General features: G+C 43.3%; 1 protein-coding gene across 1 annotated transcript; it reads left to right on the top strand.

Annotated features, from left to right (window-relative positions):
- The first annotated feature begins 2168 nt into the window (after positions 1-2168).
- On the top strand, positions 2169-21446 carry TEX26 (testis expressed 26). Its single transcript, XM_044442645.1, has 7 exons — positions 2169-2430; positions 4575-4656; positions 7059-7221; positions 9390-9546; positions 11597-11770; positions 13863-14024; positions 18745-21446. Exons 1-7 carry the CDS (start codon positions 2298-2300, stop codon positions 18855-18857), a joined length of 984 nt encoding a protein of 327 aa, XP_044298580.1. The 5' UTR covers positions 2169-2297; the 3' UTR covers positions 18858-21446.
- Positions 21447-22415: the final 969 nt, after the last annotated feature.

Raw genomic sequence — 22415 nt, 5'->3', positions numbered from 1 at the left:
GGCTTCAGTGGTGCACATATTTACTTGACTAATACTTACTGAGGGAATCCATGCACTTGGGTGAGGCTGTAACAGTATATAACAATGGAAAAAATTAAAGCTTCCTGTAACCTGCATTTAGAAGCCAGTAATGTAGCTGGAGTGTTTTCTTAAAACCATACACTTGAGAGAATACAAATGGTACCTGCCATATATACTAGCGCAGGGGTCCTCAAACTTTTTCACCAGGGGGCCTGTTGAAAGCTGCCGGTGTTGGGCGCAGGCCGGAAAGATGCTGGCGGTGCAGGCCGGCGAGGAGGCGGGGGCAGGCGGCGAGCACCCACGGGGAGGCAAGGTGAGATGTGGGCAGGCATGCGCCACAAGGTGGGCACACGAGGCAGCAGCTTGTTCGCTTGAAGATCGTTTTCTCCAAGCGAGCAAACCGCTGTTTCCCCCGCACAAGGCGAGGAGCGGTGGGTCCAAATGGGCATGGTTTGAGGACCCATGTACTAGCGTATAAGGCAATTTGAACAAAACATTGCAGTGTGGCATACTTCTGCTCAGCTTTCCAATCAGCCATAGGAAACACAATTCTGTACTCTTGCTCTGTTTTTTCTCTTTTTAACATACACTGAATATGCTTTGTCCTTACTGAGCTGCTTATGGTGGGAGGTAGAGATTCCTCTATATTATTTAAAACCTATTGGTACAAGACTACCAAATATACCGAAGACATGCTGATAGTTTCCTCCTTGTAGTGGCTGTTTTGCCTGTAGTACAGTTGGCACTCAGCTGAGTTTGTTCTTAGAAGGAATTATTTCTGATGGTTCTCTTTCCCCTGCCTTGATACACATTCCCAAGTAGTACTGCCTATTAAATGTTAGAGTTTAGATAGCATGGCCATTTAGAGTTTAGAATGATGTCCATTTCTCCATCACGCAAGCATGACCACAGATTGAGATCAGTTCTCACAAGTAACGTCAAAGGATGGATTCATTTGGTTTTATTTTGAAAGGTTGACTGAAGTCAGATGGCCTTTAGAATGGTTTAGGAAAACACTGAATAAGGTTTGGCAGAAACATGACTATTAATGCCTGTAAAACTCCCTCCCTCTAAAAGTTCCCAAGTCAATCCCTCATACATTTCGAGTATAACCCATGATTGAGCTGCAAGGGAGTGGCTACGTAAGTTCAAATGCCCAGCTGAAGTCCTCACCGTCACCCTGTTTCTGGATTCCACCCTCCCTGGCAGGATTTGTTATTTTAACAGCAGGATACATACCAAAATGCAGCAGAGAACTTTGGATATGAGCACATGCTAATTCCAAGAAAAACACCTCTATCAGAAGAACAGGTAGTTTACGTGAGAGATTGTAAGCAACCTTAGCCTGCCCACAGCAAACGTTTGCCTTTAGAGTGCCATAGGATTCTGCTTTATGGAAAACGTCTTGGGGCATCTTAAAGGCTACACAGGAAGGGCACAATCCAATGCATAGTGAAACAAAAGGCCCTACAACTCCCCATATACCTCAACAACCATAACTGGCTGGGGGACGCTGGGAATGGGAAGACGTACGTGTGTGTGTGTGTGTGTGTGTGTGTGTGTGTGTGTGAGAGAGAGAGAGAGAGAGAGAGAGAGAGAGAGAGAGAGAGAGAGAGAGAGAGAGAGAGGGTGGGGGAGGAGATGGGAAGGGTTGTGTTTTTGTTCTGGTGAAGACTTTGGCGGACGGCCCCTTCCATGAAGAACTTCGTTTATTTGCCACTTCATGCAACTGAAGTGGGCAGCGTCCACCAAAGCTTATGGCATAATTTTTTTGCCTGCCTTACAAGGTTTTGCTGCAAACAAACTTCAAGGTGCGACCCTGTGCACGTTTAGGCATATAAAAATCCTACAGCTCGCAGCATTCCCCTGACTAAGGGATGCTCGGAGTTGCAGAACCCTTTTTGTTCCGTCTCGGAAGGCTCAGAATCGCGTCCTGACGACGCAATTTATGGAAGCAGCAGGAACTCGCTCCTGTTTCTCTCTGTGCAGCGGCGTTCCCCTCTGCGCGCAATGGCAGCCTGTCCGCCTTCGTGTGAAAGACGCACTGCCTTGGTGAGGCAGGAAGGGTGTAACTGGCTCTCTCCCTTGGTCATAATAACAGCCTGGTACCGAGGCAACCGCGAAGGGAGGGCGGCGGCGGCCGTCGCCATCGCACCCTTTATTTCCAAGCGGCTCTGCCTCCGGCCTGGCTTTCTCCTCGAGGCTGCCGCTTTTACGTTCCGGCAGGAGAAGGCCCACGGGACGGAGTCTGTGCTCGGGGACCAGTCAGCCTGGGCATGGAGCCCTTGGAGCGTGAGCGAAGCCTTCTCCTCCCTCCAATTAACGGGGCGGCGCCGGCCGCCGCTCCCGCCTCGGTCTCTGCTATGCCCCCCTGGAGACCCAGATCCGCTCGAGCCGCGCCGCCTGTCGGTAAGATCCCATTCTCCCCTTGCTCGCAGGTGGGCCTGTCGCTGGGGGAGGCGGATGCCCCCTAAAGTTCCCCTTCAGTTTGTTCTCAAGCAAATAATAGAAAGTTTATCATTTTGACTTGCGAACCAGATGAACGTCCCGCGTTTTTGGACGCGCCCCCAGAACTGACTTACGTGTCCGTTCCGAGGAAACGCAACCTAGAGTGGCTGCAAACGCATAAGCACTCAGGGAAACCGCTCACCCTCAATTTGGTCCCACGTTTTAAACTCTGCCAGAAGACCTTGCAAAACGCACGGGGAGGAACCGGGACTGAGCACAGGAGCTCAGACAAGGAGAGGTTGATTAGGCATAGCTGGAATGTTTTGAATATTTCATAACATAGTTGGAAGGTCTGAGATGTTTCAAACAAGCCAGAAATTGCCCAATGGATGCAGTAGTGTTTTTGCTAATTGTCCTTTGGACTTATGAGAGCCAATGGCATGATATGGCCAAGGTGACCCCTAACCAAATATCTCTGCAGGTGGGTAGCCTGGATCACACAAAATTGTGACTGCCATCTTTTTCTGAAAGAATTCCAGTGCTTGTAATTCAGGGCTGGTGCTGCAAGTCAGCATAGTGAGGCACCTGCTTTGGCCCGCACCCCAGCAGGATGCCCACCACTGACTTCCAGAACTTCCTGCTCCTTTCCTTCTTGCTATCACTATCAGTTCATTGCCTTATTTAACCATAAAAGCAAAGAGGAGGGGAAGCATCTTCCACTCTTCTCATGTTCTCCATGAGTGCCGTGGAGCAAACTTGAGTGCAAATGGAAAGAATAAGCCAAGTGGGCAGCAGTGACTGTGGCAGAAAGGAAATGACCCACTTAAGACGTCTTGTCTAAGGGCCTCTGAAACCTACGTAAGGTGAGTAGGGTTTCAATGCCTGGAAACGTTGCACCTGGTTGTACTTCTACCACTCAAGTACCTGTTACAGGCTGGAAAAAAGTTGCAACCATCCAATAGCAAATCTAGGATTTTTGTTCTACCCAGTTGTAAGCCTTGCCTTGTAGACATTGCAGGCTAAACTTTAAAAGAAAATGCTTACATGTACTAAATGTAATTCTTTTACATCATGGAATTGGCACACAGCCTGCCTATGGGTGTAGTTCTCTAAAAATTCAGTACTTGAAGTCCAGTTGATTTACAGAACAACACTTTATTTAAATTTTTTATTTGAAGGATGGGTAAGAAAAACAATTTCTAGAGGGATAGTCATGTTAAGGCTTTCATCATGCAATCACACATGCATGGAATTTCACAGGGAGTCCAGATGTCATGACCTTGATTTGTAGCCCACATTTTTCTTCTATCTCCTTTTTAAATCGGGAACAAAATCCAATAAGACTTATAAGTGGCTGAGAACTCTGGGAGTTGTACGATTATTATTTTTTCTGTCTAAATAGGCATAGGATTCAACCCTATGGGAAGAAAAGACAGAACAGTTGCACGTTACAATTTCATCGTTAGTGCTTAGAGCATGAAAACATTTAGAGGCAGTTAACAGCAAAAAGAGCAAAATGCCTTATGAATGAACACATCACAGTTCATTTTCGCAGTTATGGGGATTGTTGTGCTTATAATTGAGCAATTGGAATAATGTGAATGGGCTCTTGCCACATTGATAAATGAGAAAAAAATATATGGGTGTTATCTCTTTAAATCAAGTAGAATGAACCCTGAATGTTGCTTTGTAAAAATTCTATGAATGCCAGTTGGCAATTCTGAGAGAAGAGGAAATGCAAAACAGAAAGTTTCGTGAACTGGCTAAACTGTAAGAGTATTTTTTTAAACAGAGCAATAAATGAGATATGATGATAATCATGTAATGAGCTGTTGCACAGTCATTAAGTAAGCGGTACTCACAGAGTGATTTAGATAAGGCCCATGATATGTGGGAGGCATGTGTTGCCTCACCAGCTGTGCTGCTCTGGGCCCTGCCTCTGGAGAACTGCTCTTTGCTTTGGAAAGAAAGTTGTCATTGGTGCCAAGAGACTTGGAAAAGTCTTAGAAAAACAGCTGGACCACCATTTTTCTCATTACTGCTTAGTAAAAATTAAACATAGGCTAGGCTTACTTATAGCACTTACAAAGTACTGTTTTCAGTAGGTAGCATAAAGTGGGATCCATATGAATCAACCATGAAACACGATTTTGTCTATAAACCTGCAACAGATCCTGATGCAGATTGGTAAGATAACACTGATTTAACTAATTTAAACTTTGCTGTGATATTTGGATTTTCTTTTTTGACACTTTAAAACACCTTTGCTCCTTGATGACTTTTATTAATTTGTGACCAAAGTCTTCCCTTCCTGGCACCAAGGCTACTCCAGCTAGAAAATAAAATAGCTGCTTTTAAGAACAACTGTTTAGGTTTTTTTCAAGCAAAATGCTGTTTTGATTCAGAATAAGACTACTTTTTAAATTTGCAGATTGGCACACTAGTTTAGTATTCTTGTAATGGCACCTTCCTCATCAAAAGCTCGCAAGGTAGGTTGAAACATTCACTTTGTCTGCATGGCAATGTATAGACCAAACAACCTGTTATTTATGCTATTTAAGATCTTGTGCCCCTCTTATTTGAAGAAGGAGCTGCCATAGGATGAACTTCTGAACTTTATCCAGTCCCCATGCCAGTTTCTTCCAGATACTCCAACTCTGCTATTTGTTCCTGAAGGTGTAGTTTACTGGGGTTTGTGTTGGGGGGGGGGGGTGTGAAGTAAATAGCAGCCAAGGGTGTGCTTTTTGGAAATAAGCACGGGTTAGAGTGGCTGTGTGTCCTGCTTTCAGTCCTTTATTTGATGGGTTGTTTGAAGGGCTTGCCAGCCCAAGTTCAGTTTAAAGATAGAGAACTGAAAGGAGGGAGAGCAACAGGGGTATTGAACTTGCTTGTCAGATCTCCAGAGAAAAGAACACTGGACCCCAAGATTCTTTCAGTATTCAGTAAACTCAATGACCCAGTTGAGTTGTGTGCTGGTGCTCACAGTGGATTGCAGTGCATGGTGGCCAACACTGTGAAGATTCAAGTCTCAGCCTAGTGTGACATGTGAAACTGGACAGGGTGGGTTGTTGCCATGGGTGACAAGCCACCTGGAATTGATGGGCTGCAGTATGATTCAGCGAGCTGTGGCCCAGATTTGCATGTCACGTTAAGCTGTGGTGACAACCTGCCAGGCTTGAATGTTTACAATAGGGGCTTGGACATGCCACTTCCTACTATGTCTTATTTAAGCCACAGTTGGAACTGGCAGTTTTGCAAAGTGGCCTTCTGTCCAGGGTCAGCAGCAAGGAAAGGCATGATCAGGCATATGCTGAGGGCCCACATCCAGATCATGAGAATCCATGATCTGCAAGAAGGCCCACAGGATCCTTTTCCTCTTAGCTATCCAGCCTCCCAGAAACTGTGACCTTCATTACCTCCATCTCCCATATCCTCCTTTTATAGCATCTTTCCTCTGAAATTACTGAGGGTGCCTTTCAACAGGCTGCTGGGCTGCCTCCAAATAGTTTAAACTGCCTCATAATTAGACTGCTTCTGATCCTGCAATGACTTACTGATCAAAAGTCCTTCGTCTGGGGTAACTTACCCTCCCACTGGAACTTCTTATAATATTAGCAGTCAGTGGGGAAATGTCATAGGCAGGGCTGAGGTCAAGGGCAAGCACAGATGGGTGACTGCGGAGGGCTCAAATCCCAGCAGGGGCCCATTAACAACTCCCTGGAGTTGCTACTCACTTTTACCATGGCAACATGGTGGTTCGCCTGGCTGCTGCTCAAGGCCAAGCGACAATGCTGATGATGGTGGAGGGGAGGAGGATCCATAGATGCTGCTGCCCTTTTGCTCACTGGCTCAATGCCTGTCGAGCAAGCAAGTGGCAAGGATAAGGGCCCTGAAAAATTTCTGGCCCATGCAGGTCATGGGGATCCTGGAAAATTGCCTGGTCAGGCTGTCAATCCTGTTAGTTGTGCATTAGCCTGCTGTGATGGCTGCTTGCCATGGTCTCTGTTTCTGATCCCTCCTCCTCCTCCTCCTAACTGGAACCCAGAACTGAATCTGAGACTTTCTACATGCAAAGCACCAGTAAGCTATGGTGCCTCCCTTCAGAACTCTGGTTCTTTCACCTTTCTATTCTCCAAGCAATGGTTGAAAGACCATAGGTCAGTAATCGAGCACTTGCTTTGCATGTGGAATGTCCTAGGCTAAGCCCTTGTTATCTCTGGCCAGAGCTGGGAAAGACTACCGTCTGTAACATTGGTGAGCTGCTGCTGAACTGTTGTAGGCAAAACTGAGCTAAAAGACTAAGTTGCTATTTATTTAAACCAGGTAGGCAGCCAACCTGGTGCACTCTGTATGTTTTGGGCTACAGGCCACTCAGTTCTAACCAGCATGGCCATGGTCAGGATTATGAGAACTGCAGTTGAAGCCTGTACCGGAGGGGACCTGTTTCCTGCTCCTCATTTATAGGAATGAGCCCTGTATTGCATTTGCATGTCCTGGACTTGAAACAGGAGCAGAATAGGTGGAGGAAATAAAAGGAAATCTAAATATTTTAAAGGTAGTGATGTGATTATCTATATGATTTGTTGTAGTGCCAGAGCAGGGAAAGATCACGTCATTCCCTTTCATGTAGATGAACCAACTGGAACTAATATCTACAGAGATGAGTTCTGCTGGAAGCCTTATTCCAAAGCAGAACCAATAAGGAGTGGATCTGCATCAGGAATAAGGAGAAACAATCCTCAGCCTGGAGATGTAAGAAATGCAGTTCTTGTCATCACTCATTTGTGAATTCACATATTTTACTGGTGTAGTTCCACATATTTTGTGCATCTTATTTCATCAGCAGTTTCTGTTTGGAATGGTTCCTCAAAAAGGCTAGGAATGTAAGAAGCTGCTTTATACTGAATCAGACCACTGGTTCACCTAGTTCAGTAATGCCTACACCAACTGGATCCAGATTTCCAGGCTGTAGTTTTGCCTGCTTTACCTGAGGATGCCAAGGATTGAGTCTGGGGCCTCTGCATGCAAAGCATGCACTCTGCTACTGAGCTGTGGATGCTCCCCAGAGTGGAGAAGGGAAGAAAAAACACAGCAACAAGACAGGTGCAGCCTAGTCTTCATGGAATCCAATAACACTCCAAGGGGTGGGAAACATCGTTTGGTCAGAAATCCAGTTTGGAGAAACCTTTGGGAACCATACTCCAGTAGTGGGTGGGGCTAAAACACCAGCATATTTTAGTTTAACACTCTTAACTGCTTTTCTCAGCCTTCAAGAATGGGGAAAACAGCCCCAAAAGCTGAGAAACCACCAAAAAACTAGGCCCAGTGGAAGAGGGCAAGACCATCTGAGAACCCCAGAGGGATCCTTGGAGGGCTGGAACTGGCCCCTGGCCTGTGGCTGTCTGCCCTGCTCTGAGTAAATGCACTTAGTTGCTTTCTTCCTGGGGCAATTAGCCACGTGGCCCCCAATCCCGATCAGAACCATTGCTGAGGCAAAAGATGAAATTCCCTCTTCCCTCAAGCTAGAGTCCTCTTCCAAACTGAGTGTGTATTTCTGCAGCAGCTGTTATGTGAGTGCCAGCCACATGCCTAAGATTACAACTAGTCCAGCCCTTGCTAGAATTTGAACTGGAATGTACATGGAAGGGATTCAAGTAGTCCCTGCCCCACCTGGTAGGATAAGGATTCAGTGCCCATACTTTGATCTATGTCTTGATTTCTTTCCAAGATCCTGGGCTCCTTAACATATCATGGTATTGTTGCAGCTATCTTTCTGGAGCACTGTTTGAGGTGTACTCTGTGTGTGTGTGTGTCTGCACTGTGCATTTAAAATGGCAGTGGTACAAGGGAAGAATAACAATTATATATAGAAGTGTAGGTATCCTCCTGTCCCAATATCCTCAGAATCCTTTAAAAGGATGGTGCCATCTGGTAGACACATCCCCATTTAAAACATACCATGTGCTTATGTGTAATCTCTTCCTGCAATACTTAATGTTTTGCTTTTGCAGTAATACAATTCTTGAGTTTCTATACTCACACTTTCCCACTATGGGACTGCTGCTCTTAGTTAAACCATCAAGGCAGTCATAGTACTGAATATATGCATATGTGACTGTGCACCCAGCTATGCTGATGATGTAGAAAATGGTACCCAGGCGTTTGTACATATGCTCGTACAGTACAGTAGTGCATATGCCTAATGTACACATGCTACTAGTGTACCAAAGAGGTGAGCAAAAGTACAGCTGGATGCAGTGGTAGATCTTTGGGTGATCAACAATGATTTCTGACTCCCAATTGCTTAACAATAGTATAAATAAAACAGTTAATTATATTCATATTATGCTGCTGAACTGAAGAAAGCTCACTGTAACTAGGAGTAGATGATTGTGAGGAAGGACTATGAGCTGACTACAGTTCTGATACTCAAACCAAATTCCTGGGCTCAGAACTTTTTGATTTTAAGTCTGTCTTTGGCCTAGGCTTTGGTTGGTGAATTTTGGATTTCTATTCACACATGCACACACACACACGGACACACACAGTCCCCTAAGTCTGTGGCCAGCCCACCTCTGGAGTACTGGGCAGGAGGGACCTCAGGTGGAGCAGGAAAGCCATTAGGATTTGCAGGGTTAGAAGCAAAACCTTTTTCACTAGGAAAGGAAAGTGGTGTCTGCTGCTAGGAATTACTGCAAAGGTGGATATTTATAAAATCAGTTGCAATGTTAAAGAAAGGAATAAATATATAATAGAAGTGATAGAATGGCCAAAAAGAAGAAGTGTTCATAGGCATCTTCTAGAGAAAGAAAAATAGATTTTTAAAAGGGAAAAAAGAATAGTAGAATTTGAAGATTGGTTTAAGTGAAAAAACAGTTTAAGATTTTAATGCATTGTCTTTTTCCTCCCTGTATTCTTAGCGTTTCCTGATTTGGCAACTGCCTCAAGAACAATCACCATTACCTACAGACAGTTTTTCACCTTGGACAAAACCTATTACTAAACAAGAGATTGAGGAAATATTAAAAAAACAATATAAAACAGCATATGCAAGAGATTATTTAGGGATACAACCAAGTAAGAACTTCCGCTTTCCATGCTTCTTTTGAAATGCTGTAATAAAGATCATGTGGAAGTTTATGACAGCTTCTGGAACTGAGGAAAAAGAGATATGTTTCATCCAGAGACATTTCCCAGCTTGTTTTGTGGAATGAAAGCCAACATTTAACTTAGGTTTTATATAGCTTTTCCTCTTCCTATGAACAGAATCACTGCGGTGATAAGCAAATAGTATGCATTTCCATTTCCTAAAAAGTTATAGTTAGGATCTGCTGCCTTTTTCGGGCCTGTGGACATATCTGGAATTTTGAGAGAATATTGTGGAAACTCTAATTAAATGGCAGCCATGGAGGGGTGGGGAGGTGCCGATTCATAAAACACCTGCCACAAAATGCTTTTGTACCAGAATACAAACTGGCAGGACTGTAAGAAAAGAAAGCCTCCCAGAACCTAGATATAAAGTTTAGGTTTGGCCACTAAAACACAAAACCACTCTTTTGAACCCAAGTAAAGATGAATCTGAAGGGTAACTCTTTGGTTTGGAGCATACCAGTCTCCCTGTTGATTTTTTAAAATGAAAAAAAATCTTAGCAAATGAAATAAAAATCAGGAGGGCAGGAAGCTGGGTAGATGCCAAGAGATACCAAGTCCAGGGGCATATTGGAAACGATGGGCTGCGCCTTGGAGACCTGAGAGTTAAGCCATCCTAAGGGCTATATGAGGGCAAAGATCCATGATCAGATCTGGATCTCCTGATTTCTTTGTCTTTGGATCAAAGCCACCTTTGGGAACCCAATTTGGATTACAGCTGCAGTACTGAGGAGGGGGAGTTAACTTTCCTGAATTAAAGCACTCATCCAAAGGTGCTCTTTGCCATGCGGTAAGTCTGAGTGGGGAGCAATGCAGAAAGTAGCTTTGGGTGGAGGAAAGGGCTGCCTCTCCCGCATCAGTCCTGTGGCCCTGATCCAAACCACTCCTCTCCCACGGCTGCTTTTAGCTGTACAGAGGGTGGCGGGGAGGGGGTATGTGGCCTGTATGTTGCCCACGCCTGAATTAAAGTGTTTTGAATCTAGTTGAGGCTGATAAAGATTCAGTAAGGGGTTTGGCACATTCAATTCTAGTTTGCATAAGGACATTTAAATATAAATATTTATCATTCCCACACTTATTCTGTCTAGCATCAATTATTAGTCACACCATGGCACCAGGTTCTCATTCCTGAACTCTTGCTCAGCCACTTTCATATACGACCTAATCGCATGATGCCCTGAGCTCCTTGGGAGAAAGATTGGATTTAAATGTAATTATGGCAGGTTGATGCAGGTTTGAGTCATGAAATATATCAGCAGTCAGGAGAGGTCCGGTTAGTTTTGTGAAGGTGGTTTCCATCTCCTTGAACTTATCTGGCATTTGTCAGGCAGTTCATTCATCTGTCTCTGAGATCCAGAGCTTCTCTACATGTGGCTGTTAATTGCTTTATCTTTCAGTTTCGTCACAGAGTTGTGATCTGAGCTTTCCAAAAAAGAACTTTTCTCTTCCAGCATTTCTGCTATGTAACCTCTAGATAGTGCTGTGCTATAGCAGAACAGTGCAAAATATACAAGTACTTCTGTTGCTTCCAGAAATATTACCCCTTTTGTTAAAAAAAGAAAACCAGAAAGTGCTCTGAAAAAGCAGAAGTTTAACTGGAAGGTCATGACATCATCTAAAAAAATTGTTAACAACTGTGAGTAAACAATCAAGAGTGCACGTCAGTGCCCCATGCAGAAAAGCTCATACTACGATCCTTAACTAGTCTCCCAGGACTGTTGAAGTTTTCATTGTTTCCATGCACACTTTAGTCCTGCTGGCATAGGACTAACAGTGCCATCCTATACAGCTCTGCTAAAAAGCAAGCCCTATTGTGCTTGATGGGACTAACTCCCAAGCACATGTGTATAAGATTGCAGCCTCAGTGCCATTTGCTTTTCACCCAGTTGACCCTCTAATCATATCCTAATGCCCTTTCCACAAAAAGGAATGCATTAGATCCTTATATATATTGTTTATTTCTGTTTAACTTTTACAGGTGCTGTCCGAGATAGTGTACCAGCTCCTCCAGATTGGAAGACGTTAGTCCCAAGGCCTCCTGATACTGAATTCAGGCGTAACTATGGGCCCCAAGCCCATGCTCCTGATTTAATGGACTTTACGTGGAAATATGGATGCAATGCAAAGCGCCATCTTCCAGTGAAAGGCGCTGGTGAGAATTATCTTGGGGCGTGATGATTTCTGAAGCATGAAGTTTGAATCCTGGATGAAACTTTTAGAATATGGTTTACTGGATCCTATTTCTCTGGGAACCTAGGCATGCAGTATTCTATTAGTAATGCTCAGGTTTCTAAGAAAATGGGAATGAAGCAGTTTCTGCACCAAGAACTGCTTTGACCAGTTGAGAGTTTGTAAGAATTAGTACAATATTATAGCCCCCAGATAGTGTCTGAGAGACCATGGGGTGCTTGGATTGTCCCATCAACTGATCTACAACATTGAGGCAGAAAATTTGAGTGGCAGTTCCCACCTTGTTCGCCCATGTCCCTCTCAGCTGCTGTGGAAAACTCTGCAGCACATGCCTCTGCTGAAATCCAAATACCAACTTTGGAACGGAGAAGAGGAGGAGGAAGGGGTATTATCAGTGAATGGAGCAGAGAGGGACAAGGAGAGGCCAGATCCAGAGGCCTCCCAGTCATCACACCTAACCCCAGCAAGATCAGTGCTAGATGGAGTCAGGAGCCCATCTCATGCAAAATGGTTTTGGAGGCCAGAACAACCTCTCCCAGACTAACTTGATCTCATTTTTGTTCAAGTAACCTTCCTGGTGGACTGAAGGAATACTGTGGACATAATATATCTTGACTTATGCAAATCTTCTGACAAAGTGTCTCATGGTATTCTGGGATTAGCACACTAGCTCAAAGTGGGTTACATGGAGGATCCACATGGGTTATCAGGAGGATCCACAGTTGGCTACAGAACTAGACTTAGAGATTGATTCTCAATGGCATCTTCTCAGACTTAGTTCAGTCCTGGACCTACTCTTCAACATTTTTATTAATGATTTGGATGAGGAGGTATAGGAAATTCTTATCAAAAGTTGTAGATGCACAAAATTGAATGGGATAGCTAATAACATAGAAATAAGAAACACAATTCAAAGTATTCTTGGTAAGTTGGAGTGCTGGGCTAAAAACAACAAAATGAAATGTAATAAGGGCAAATACCAAGTTCTGCACCTAGGAAAAACAAACCAATGAATCATTACAAAATGATTGTAATGGCTTAATACTACAAGAGAGAAGGATCTTGGAACTGTTACAAATCACAAGCTGAGTCATGAGTCAACAATGTGATGTGGCTGCAAAAAAGGCAAATGCTATTTTGGGCTGTATCACTTACAAATTTCTCCTCTACTTAACACTGGTCAGACCTCATGGTAAGTACTGTATCCTGTTGTGGGTACCACAGTTTAAGAATGATGCAGATAAACTGGAAAAAGTTCAGGTAAAAGGTGACTGGAAGCAGCTTTATGAAGAAAGATTGGAAGAACGGGGCCTGTTTAGCCCTGAGAAGAGAAGACTGAAGGGAGATGTGGTAGCTTTGTTCAAGTACTTGAAAGCTTGTCTCACAGAAGGAGGCCAAGATCTCTTCTCAATCATCTTATAGTGCAGGACATGGAATAATGAGCTCAAGTTCTGGAAACCTGATTACATCTGAACATAAGGAAAAACTCTTTCTTAGAGCAAAAGGATAATGAAACCAATTACCTCTGGAGGTTATGGGCTTTCCCACACTGGAGGCATTTAAGATGCACCTGGAGAATCATCTGCCAGGGATGCTTTGACCTGGATCCTTGCATTGATCAGGGGCTGGACCCAATGACCTTATTGGTCCCTTCCAACTCCACTATTCTGTGATTTAGCCAAAAACTCTCATTAAGCATAAAGGTGTAGTCCTATGGTTGGCACCTTCATAAGATGGAAGACTCCTAATTCAAAGGCTGCTGTGCATCTGTTGTCCTGCTGAGTTGGCACCAGAAGGATGGGAGGAAAAATGGGGGCCATTTTGACATCTCCATCCTCTTTGTTTTGCATTTTGTTTTCCTCTAGATGCATTTTGGACTATCTAGAGAGGATGTGTGGCTAAGGGAGGAAACTAGGCTGGGGAGGCCATAGGAAACATAGTGTCTTCCAAAGGAAGAGCATAATAATCCACAGGGTATGCAAGGAGGGAAATATAGAAAATGAATAAGTCGTTATTTCCTAGTTTCACATGTCTCTTCCTTGCTTGTCTCACAGTTCCTTCAGTGTCACTTGCTCAAATCTGGAATCATGAACACAGTAAACAGCTGTCTACTTACCAGAGAGATTTTGGGAATGATTATCATGAAATTATATCAGTTTTGAATTCTCTAGACCCAGAAGAAATTAAAGCATATGTGGAAAGAGCCCCTAATCCAGGTAGGTGAGAGAGTGAGAAAGACATTCAGCAAGGGGTTCATATGTGTTGCTGATGCTAAAAATTGTAAGACTTCCTGGGTAGCAAGCTTGTTTTTATACCTGTAACATGAATTCTAAACTTTGCATTTGCCTCTCCCTTGCCCAGCTAAAGGAATTACTTGACAGTTCTGAGACTTTCAACATGCAATTTCAAGCATTGTTGAGCCTGTATACCTACCCTGTAAATTGGGAGGACTGCACGACCAGCATAAATTGAACAGCTGATATGATCTGATTATTCATTGTATTTCCAAGCTCTCCCATCAACAAGGAGATTAAAATATGTAAATGGGGCTCTGTAACAAACTGATGTGGTATATCTCTGTTGTGTGTGTTCACGTGTTGACAAAGACAGGACTCCTTGCTCTTGCTGAACATGTGCAAATGGATTGGTGTGTTTTGGCTTTAGTTTTTTAAAAAATTAAAAGTAAATGTATTTGGTGTGCAAGACAGTGAAGCAGGCAACTTCTTCATGTACTTGAATGTTAGATTTTGGGCTGGAAGAGTTCTGAGAGAACATAGGTTGATCTTTGCTGCAACCTGAAAGATGTGGAAGCTTTCTGACTGAGGGTCCAAACCAGCTTTGGGCTTGCCTTTGGCCTGCTATATTAACAGTGCACTCCACTGCAGAGCTGGTGTGATCTACAGTCTCAACACAGGCTTCTAACGTGCGGTAGGGGTATAAGTGAATTGCACTGCTTTCTGAATGCAGTGCAGGGGGAAAAGCAATGGATAGCATTACAGAGTATTTGTAAGCAAACCGTTTAGCTTCAGCTCAACTCCCAACCTGTAATGGGGATCTGATAGCTCTGGATAAGACCGCAGGCTTCAGAGCCTGACCCATATTGTTCAGTGTGGACCACACTGCAGTGCTGTCATCGGCCACTCTTGCTCAATGGCAGTCACTTCCAACCTGCAGTGCAGGGAGGATGAGCTGCTCAAGAATAGTTGGTCAAGAAACCAACCAGAGGGAAGGTGACCCTGGATTTGATCCTAAATACTTAGTACAACATGTAGTAGTCGTTGCTGAACACAGAATAAGAAATGCAAAAGAAATTTGAGAAGCCTATTGCAAACAACATCAAGGCCAACAATAAGGAATTCTTAAGCTATTTCAAAGGCAGGAAATCAGCTAGGGAGGCATCTGGACCATTGGATGATAAAGGAATATTGAAGGAAAATAAGGAGATTACAGAGCAGCTAAATGAATTCCTATAATTTGTTTTCACTGCAGAAGACACAGGATAGACCCCAGTGCCTGAACTGATGCTTTCAGGAGGCTGAGGAACTAACACAAATAGTAGTGACAAAAGATGTAGTTCTCAGCCTTTTCGACAAATTGAAAGTTAACAATATCAGTGGTATCCATCCTAGAGTTCTTAAAGAACTCAAAAATTACAGTGCTGATCTGCTAACAAAAACAGGCAATATGTCCCTAAGATCAGCCTCTATACTGGCAGACTAGAGAATGGTTAATGTATCGCTAATTTATAAAAACGGATTCAAAGGGGATCAAGGAAACTGGTTGGTTTAACATCTGTTCTAGAAGAATTGGTTAAAAACATTATTAAAGACAACATTTTAAGTATATAGAAGGATAAGCCCTGCTGAGAAAGAATCAACATCGCTTCCACAAAGGTAAGTTCCATCTCACTAACTTTTTAGAGTTCTTTGAACATGTCAGTAAACATGTACAGCAGTGATCCAGTAAACATTGTTTATTTGAACTTCCAAAAGTCTTTCACAAAAATCACTACCACAGAATCCTGAGCAAACTCAGCAGTAATGGAATGGAAATGAAGTCTTCATATGGGTCACTTAACAGGAAAAGAACAGAAAGCAGGGAGAATGACTAAATGATACATTCTCCTTGTGAAGGGATACAAATGCTGGGGTCCCACAGGGTTCTAAGTTGAGAAGATTGCTTTTCATTAAATGAACTGGAATTAAGAGCAGTGAAGTAGCCAAGTGTATTGACAACACCAATCTCTTAAGATGTTTAAAATGAAAGGGATTGTGAAAAGCATAAAAAGAGCTCTCCAGACTGGAAGAAATGTGGTGTAAAGTGATGAACACTGGGGCAAAATTCCCAAATTCAAACTTAAACTGATGGGATCTGAGCTAGATGTGACAGACCAAGAAAGCGATCTTGGGGTTGTAGAGGATAGTTTGACAAAATGTCAACCTAGTGTGCAGCTGCTATGAAAATGGTAAATTCCATATTAGGAATGCTAATTAGTTGGTTGGCCACTGTGTACAGAATGCTGAATTAGAGGGGCCCTTGGTCTGATCCAGCAGGGCTCTTCCTATGACCTGCCTAGATATGGGAGGGTTCCCTTAACATTTTTCATATCTGTAGACTTCTTCCTCTGCCTTTTTCCAGACTACTCCATTCCATTTTCTTCCATTCTGGTTTTCCTCTTTTCAACAGTCAGCTAGTTTTTTGTGATCATTGAACACACTCAGTCTTAACCTCATCCTTACATTCCCCCCAGGTCCTTTTTAACCTCAAAACCTCTGCATTTCCCTAAGTCTGCTGAGCCGTGTGTGTGAGTCATACATGTGCGCGTGACGCTGTTTGAGCTATACAAGTGTGTGTACTTCTGTCTGAAGATGAGCAAAAGAAGGAACAAATAGTGCTTCAAAACAAGATGTTGCATGGTCATTGCATTCCTGTCCTGCTTGTGGTTTCATGTTGGCAGCTGGTTGGCCAGTGGGAAAGATGGCTTCGAAGTTCTGTCTCCTCAGCTGCCCAGCATAAGCCAGTGGGCCCATGCTAGTGGGAAAGAACCTTCAGGCCCTGGCTGGTGAGAGAGTGAATGAGTGGGCAAGCATCAGGTGGTGAGAGTGAGTGAATGGGCAGGTGCTGGATGGTGAAAGAATGCATAAGTGCGTGGTGCAGGTGTACCTTTATCTCTTTTTGCCTCATCCTCCATCCTGCTTTTCCAGCCATCCTGTTCTTCCTCCTAGCTGGTTTTCAGGGTTTTTCTTCTCTGTAGTCAAGTCAGCATTCTGTGGACATTGCATGCTCAGCCCTCACTGGACTGTTTTGCAGGTCTGCCCTGGTGGGTGGGTCCTCACCCCTGCAGACTTCACTTGGGTGCATAGCTCTTGCCTCTTAGTAGAAACAGCAGTTGGAGAATTGGATCAGAATTAAAATATAAAATAAGGTATCACTAGAATTACAGTGGTGCCTTGGCTCACGAATGCCTTGGTTCACAACTAAATCGGGTCACGAACAAAAATTTCATGACAATTTTGACTTGGATCGCAAACTCCGCATTGGGTGGCAACCAAGATTGCGGCCATCTCCCCCCCTCTCCCCCCCCCCAAGTGTGGAGATGGCCACAATCGCAGTTGTGTTCGTGCAGGGAAGACATAGAGGAACTGATGACGGAACTACTTGCTGAACTCCAGAGTGAGCAGCAGAAGGCACTTGCCAAGGAGGATTCCACTGAGAAAGAGGAAGACAGGGAGGAGGTGTGATGTGATACAATCCGTTATGAAAAAATGGGATGAGTGCCAGGATTTCTTTGAGAAGCACCACCCCAACATAACTGTAACAGAGTGTTGAATCTGATGAACGATAACGTGGTCTCTCATTTCCAGAGGGTTATGCAGTGCAGGAAAAAACAGACTATAAACAGATTTTTCACCAAAATTGACCCTGCAGCTAAGAGACAAAGAAGAGAGGAAACCCCTGAAAGAGATCTCCCCAATGTCCTTATGGAGGGGGACTCTCCTTCAAAACAATAACCTCCCCCCCACCCCAGGTTAGTGTTCTCCACTGTACTGTACAGTACTTTGTTACTTAGTTGTTCTTTGTCACTTTGTTTCAAATTTTTTTGATTAAAAAAATAGTTACAGAACGGATTAACCTTATTTATATTGAAGCCTATGGGGAAATTTGACTTGGATCACAGCCAATTTGGGTCACAACCAGAGTTGTGGCACAGATTAAGTTCGTGAGCCAAGGTACCACTGTATTTTTATTTTATTTTATTTTATTTTATTTTATTTTATTTTATTTTATTTATTAAAACATTTTTATGCCGCCCCATTTGCCGAAGCCTCAGGGCAGCTTACAACATATATCCTAGCTGTTGCCATCTGTAGGGCTGACTAGGTCCAGCCCTGCTTTGGAAAAGAATCACATCAGGTATTCCAATTTCCTCCTATTCAGTGTGATATTGTAGCTGAATTGTTTGGATGTTTTTCGTGACTATATATGGAGTCAATGGGGTTGTTCCTGGACCCCCATTGGTAAGAATTTCCTTTTTCTAGGGTTGCTTCATAGGTGTATATGGCACTGCTCTTTCCCTTTTTAATTGTTCTGTACTGATTGCCATCTTCTCTCTTTCCCTGAAAGAGGCTCTGGGCATTTTGATAGTTTTATGGCAGAAATTCTGTTGACTCCATTTCCCTCAGCATGGACATTCAGTAATACATGTGAAGCTGCATCTTTTGGACTTCTGCCTGCCATGCAGCCACAGGGGTGGAGAACCTGACGCCCTCTAGGTGTTGCTGGAGTACTGGTCTGTCCATCAGTCATGCAGTCTGGGGCTGATGGGAGATGGAGTCAAACAAGGTCCAGAGAGCTGCCAGTTCCCCATCCATGTGCTCAAGGCACAGAGCCTCTGTCAAGGGGAAAAGGCTGCAATCCTATGTTTTATTTTTCCAGGTATTTCCTGTAGGAAGTCCACAAGGATTTCTCCTGAAAAAATGTATGTAATGACCTGTGCTAATGTACTGATTTTCATGGCTGTTGTCTCTGTGTTGCTCCTCCCAGGTTGACTGGGCATGGAGAGTAGCAAGAAAGGCAGGAGAAATTATGGAGCTGCTAGAAGTAATTGAAGATGTGCATCTTTTTAGCAGTGAGCCTGCTAAACTCTCTTACCGCTTCTTTCGCCATTGACTGTGCTGGCTGGGTAGTGGCCCAACACGTCTGGAGGGTACCAGTTGGGGAAGATGATACAGCCCCTTCCTGCAGACCAGTTTCTGATGAAACATAATCTGGTTTTCAGCAGAAGCCAGATATACACAGTGCTGCAAAAGCTGTTGCATCAGTTACAAAGCAGGGTTGTGCAAAGCACTGACTGTTTGGGGCCTGCGGGTACATTTGGCCATTTAAAAAGCTCTTGGGGACACCAAAATGGCTGCCATGTTGTTAGGCCAGGACAACAAGAAAACAGCACACAAGACAGTACAAGGTAGAACTGGCATCTGAGCCTCAACATACTAAAATAAATCCCTTAGAGTTCAGCATTCAGCACCTATTTCAGAGGGCAAGTTTTCCTTCTCCACCAGTTGACTCATTCTCCTCTCTGTACATCTCTTTTTCTTGCACACATTCTCTCTTCCTGGTTCTTTCTGAAGCCATTCTAGCTGCAGGTAAGAAAATTAAGGAATATTTAAAAAAAAAACCTGTGGGACATGTCTGGGGACACACTGGCACACATGGGTGCTATGCTGCCTAAAGTGCTGAAGAAACATTAGAGCAGATAAACAGGAAGGGACCTGAAGACTAAAACAAAGCAGGTGCACCACCTGAAGCATGGTGGGAAGGGTGAGAAGCACCATTTTGGATCCAGAAGTGGCCTGTGTGTTGTTAGAGGATGGTGCTGACAACTAGAAAGGTGACAATCATTATGACTTGTCCTACCACACAAAAATCTAGAGCAGAAAAATTCTCCTTTTTCTGGGCATATTATGTTTTATTTTGCCCTTGAGCAAGTTGTTCTTTACCGATATAGCAAGCAGCAACCTCTGTTTATCTTCTCTACCCTAGAGGAAGTGTATGGGTTCCAATCTGGATTGGGATGCACCATGTCAAGTAGGGTGCTTTGGCGGGGGGAAGGTGTGTGTTTGTTTCCCCTGCTGCAGTTCTGAACTGGAAGGGGTCCCTGCACCTGCAGTTTATAGCTTGAAATACAGATCCATGGAACAAACAAATTATTATTTGGCAATTTTATACTGCTGGTGTGGGGAACCCAATCTGGGTAATTGAGCAGTGGAGAGGAAAGGAGTCGAGCTTTCCTGCCTCTTACATGAGTCCTGGTCCACGCTTGCATACTCCAGAGCAAGGGCAGTGAGCTTTTAAGCACAACTGCCAGATTCACTTCCATAGAAGCTCTTGGAGTAGGGATGTGGCTTGTATTTCAGTGTAGGTGGGACCAGAATTTCCCCAAATGTTTTAGATTAAAGCTCAAACTGCTTAGGAGAGGTATTTAAATCTTTTGGAATGGAAAAAAAAGCTGGGAGATGATCCAGTGACGGGCAAATTGGGGGAAAGCAGTCTTCCTGGAACCCTCAGGGGTTTGATTGGGCACATAGGCACATGAGGGTCAACAGCCCTGCTTCAGGGTAAGCACATAGCTGCTTTGGCTCTCAGAATCCCCTCCTTGTATCAAGCATATATGACAAAAGGATTGTCTGATTCAGAAGGCCTTACGACAGGCCTCCACTGGTAGTATCAGCTCCAGGAAGAGGCCAGGATGATGGCAGTAGGGAGGAAAAGGTGGGATAGGAATGGAGGGAATTTAACCCCTTTCCTTCCCTGGTGTGCATTTGATGAAAATTGCTCCTCCAAAACTGTTATTTATATTGGAAAGAAATCTCAGAGGGCTCAGGACCACAGCAGGGAAGGAAGGATATTCTCTACTCTCCATGTGCTGTGATCTTGAAAATGACCAGATCCAGCCCACTGCCACCTATTTGCATTTAAACAACAGCCATGCAAGTTAAATGCAGATTCATGGCTGGCTGGGGCTTGTTGGGAGTTGTAGGACATTTTTTCCTATCTGTGTATAGGAATGTGTCCTTTAACTATTGGGCAGTACAGAAATTAAATAAAGTGACATCTTATACAAGCCTTTGATATTCCCTATTCTAATGTGAATTCTTGGTGTCTGTTTTGTATGGATCCTCTTACTCAATAATACCTTTCTTCCCATTGTTTGTACAGAAAAATCAATCCTTCAGAACTTCCTTGACAAGGTCAATACGCACATGGCATCTCATAGGCCTTCCTCCGCGAAGAAGCCAGAAGAAAATCCAGTCAAATGCACCTTATAACTTTAAGGGAAAAATACAGCAATATTCAAGGTGGCTGAAGCACAAATACCATTATAGCTTCTCTTTACAATAAAACCATTTGAAGAGCTACACCAGTTTTCTTCTAATTCAGGCTTTCTTTTGAAATTCTAAAAAACAATAATAGTATTACTACCCCACTAACCTTAGAAATATGGACGTTTTACTGGAAGTTTTATATATTACAAGCCTAGTTCTTGCTGCACGAAGATTTAATTTCTCCACTCTATTGTTTTCTCCTTGTTGCACTGCAGTTTTGAGAAACTGATTTAAATAAAAGGATCAAAAGAATATAACTTTTCTTTTGAAGATGAGAACATTCATTCTCACTTTAACTTTTCCTTCCAACAGTATCAAATTGATTTCTGGACACCATGCATTTTGATTGAGGCCATGGCCTTATTCATTAAGTCAGTTAATCATATGACTTTTACTCAGTAAGCCAAGCAATTAAATTTGAATATGAATAAGAATAAGAGGTTCTTTTATGGAATAAATTATACTTCCTTCGTTTTGTGATGAAGAGACATCCTCATATCCATGTAAGAGAAAATAGAATACCTCCTTGAAGGGTGCTTGGTTTATGCAATGCGCGTTACATTCCAAGAGCCTGGAGTAGATGGCCAGTGATCAGAGGTGATGGGAATTTTAGTCAAACTACATGAATACAATGATGTGACCTTTTCACCATTGCTTTATTCAAAATAATACTTTTAAAAATCCCACTTACTAAGTAGAACACACCTTCAAGCTTTGAGGTACTTGTGGCTGGTTTCTTGCCCTGCTAAGTAAGCCACTCTGCAAATCATTCTGGAATGTGTTGGCTGGTGTTCTACATTCCTATTTTCTTTAAAACAGATACAATAAGTAATAAGTATGAAAAAATTTCACAAAACAGAACAGGGCTTTCTGGATTAATGATAGCTGTTTTGCGCATTTGCTTATGACACAGGGAAGAGAATGTGCAAAGTGGATGTGCAAAAATTATCCATCCCTGTTTCAACAGTAGAAGAGAAATGAATAGACTAAGACAGTATGAATTCAATGGCTTTTCTCTGGTAAAAAGGAAGATTCCAAAATTTTTCTTGATCCCCCTTCTCTGTTGTTAGGGTGTTCATTAACTATAAGACACAGTTCTAACTTCAGTAATTCAGAATCTGGCCAACTTCGATAGGGCTGCATTGGAGGCCAGCTGCTTTGACTTGGGGCTGAATCAGAATCTAGCTCTAGAAAAGGTGAACTTTTCTGTCTCCTCATTAG

Source organism: Varanus komodoensis, unplaced genomic scaffold (genome assembly GCF_004798865.1).
Source record: "Varanus komodoensis strain SLA01 unplaced genomic scaffold, ASM479886v1 scaffold4, whole genome shotgun sequence".
NCBI lineage: Eukaryota > Metazoa > Chordata > Lepidosauria > Squamata > Varanidae > Varanus > Varanus komodoensis.
The sequence above is the reverse complement of the archived record's forward strand: the minus strand, read 5'-3'. Positions and strand labels throughout refer to the sequence as shown.

Excerpts from the sequence above, each read along its gene's own strand:
- TEX26 (XM_044442645.1), top strand. The coding sequence starts at position 2,298 with ATGGAGCCCTTGGAGCGTGAGCGAAGCCTTCTCCTCCCTCCAATTAAC. Across the intron at positions 7,222-9,389 it reads ACAATCCTCAGCCTGGAGAT|CGTTTCCTGATTTGGCAACT; the intron begins GTAAGAAATGCA and ends CTGTATTCTTAG. Across the intron at positions 9,547-11,596 it reads TTATTTAGGGATACAACCAA|GTGCTGTCCGAGATAGTGTA; the intron begins GTAAGAACTTCC and ends TAACTTTTACAG.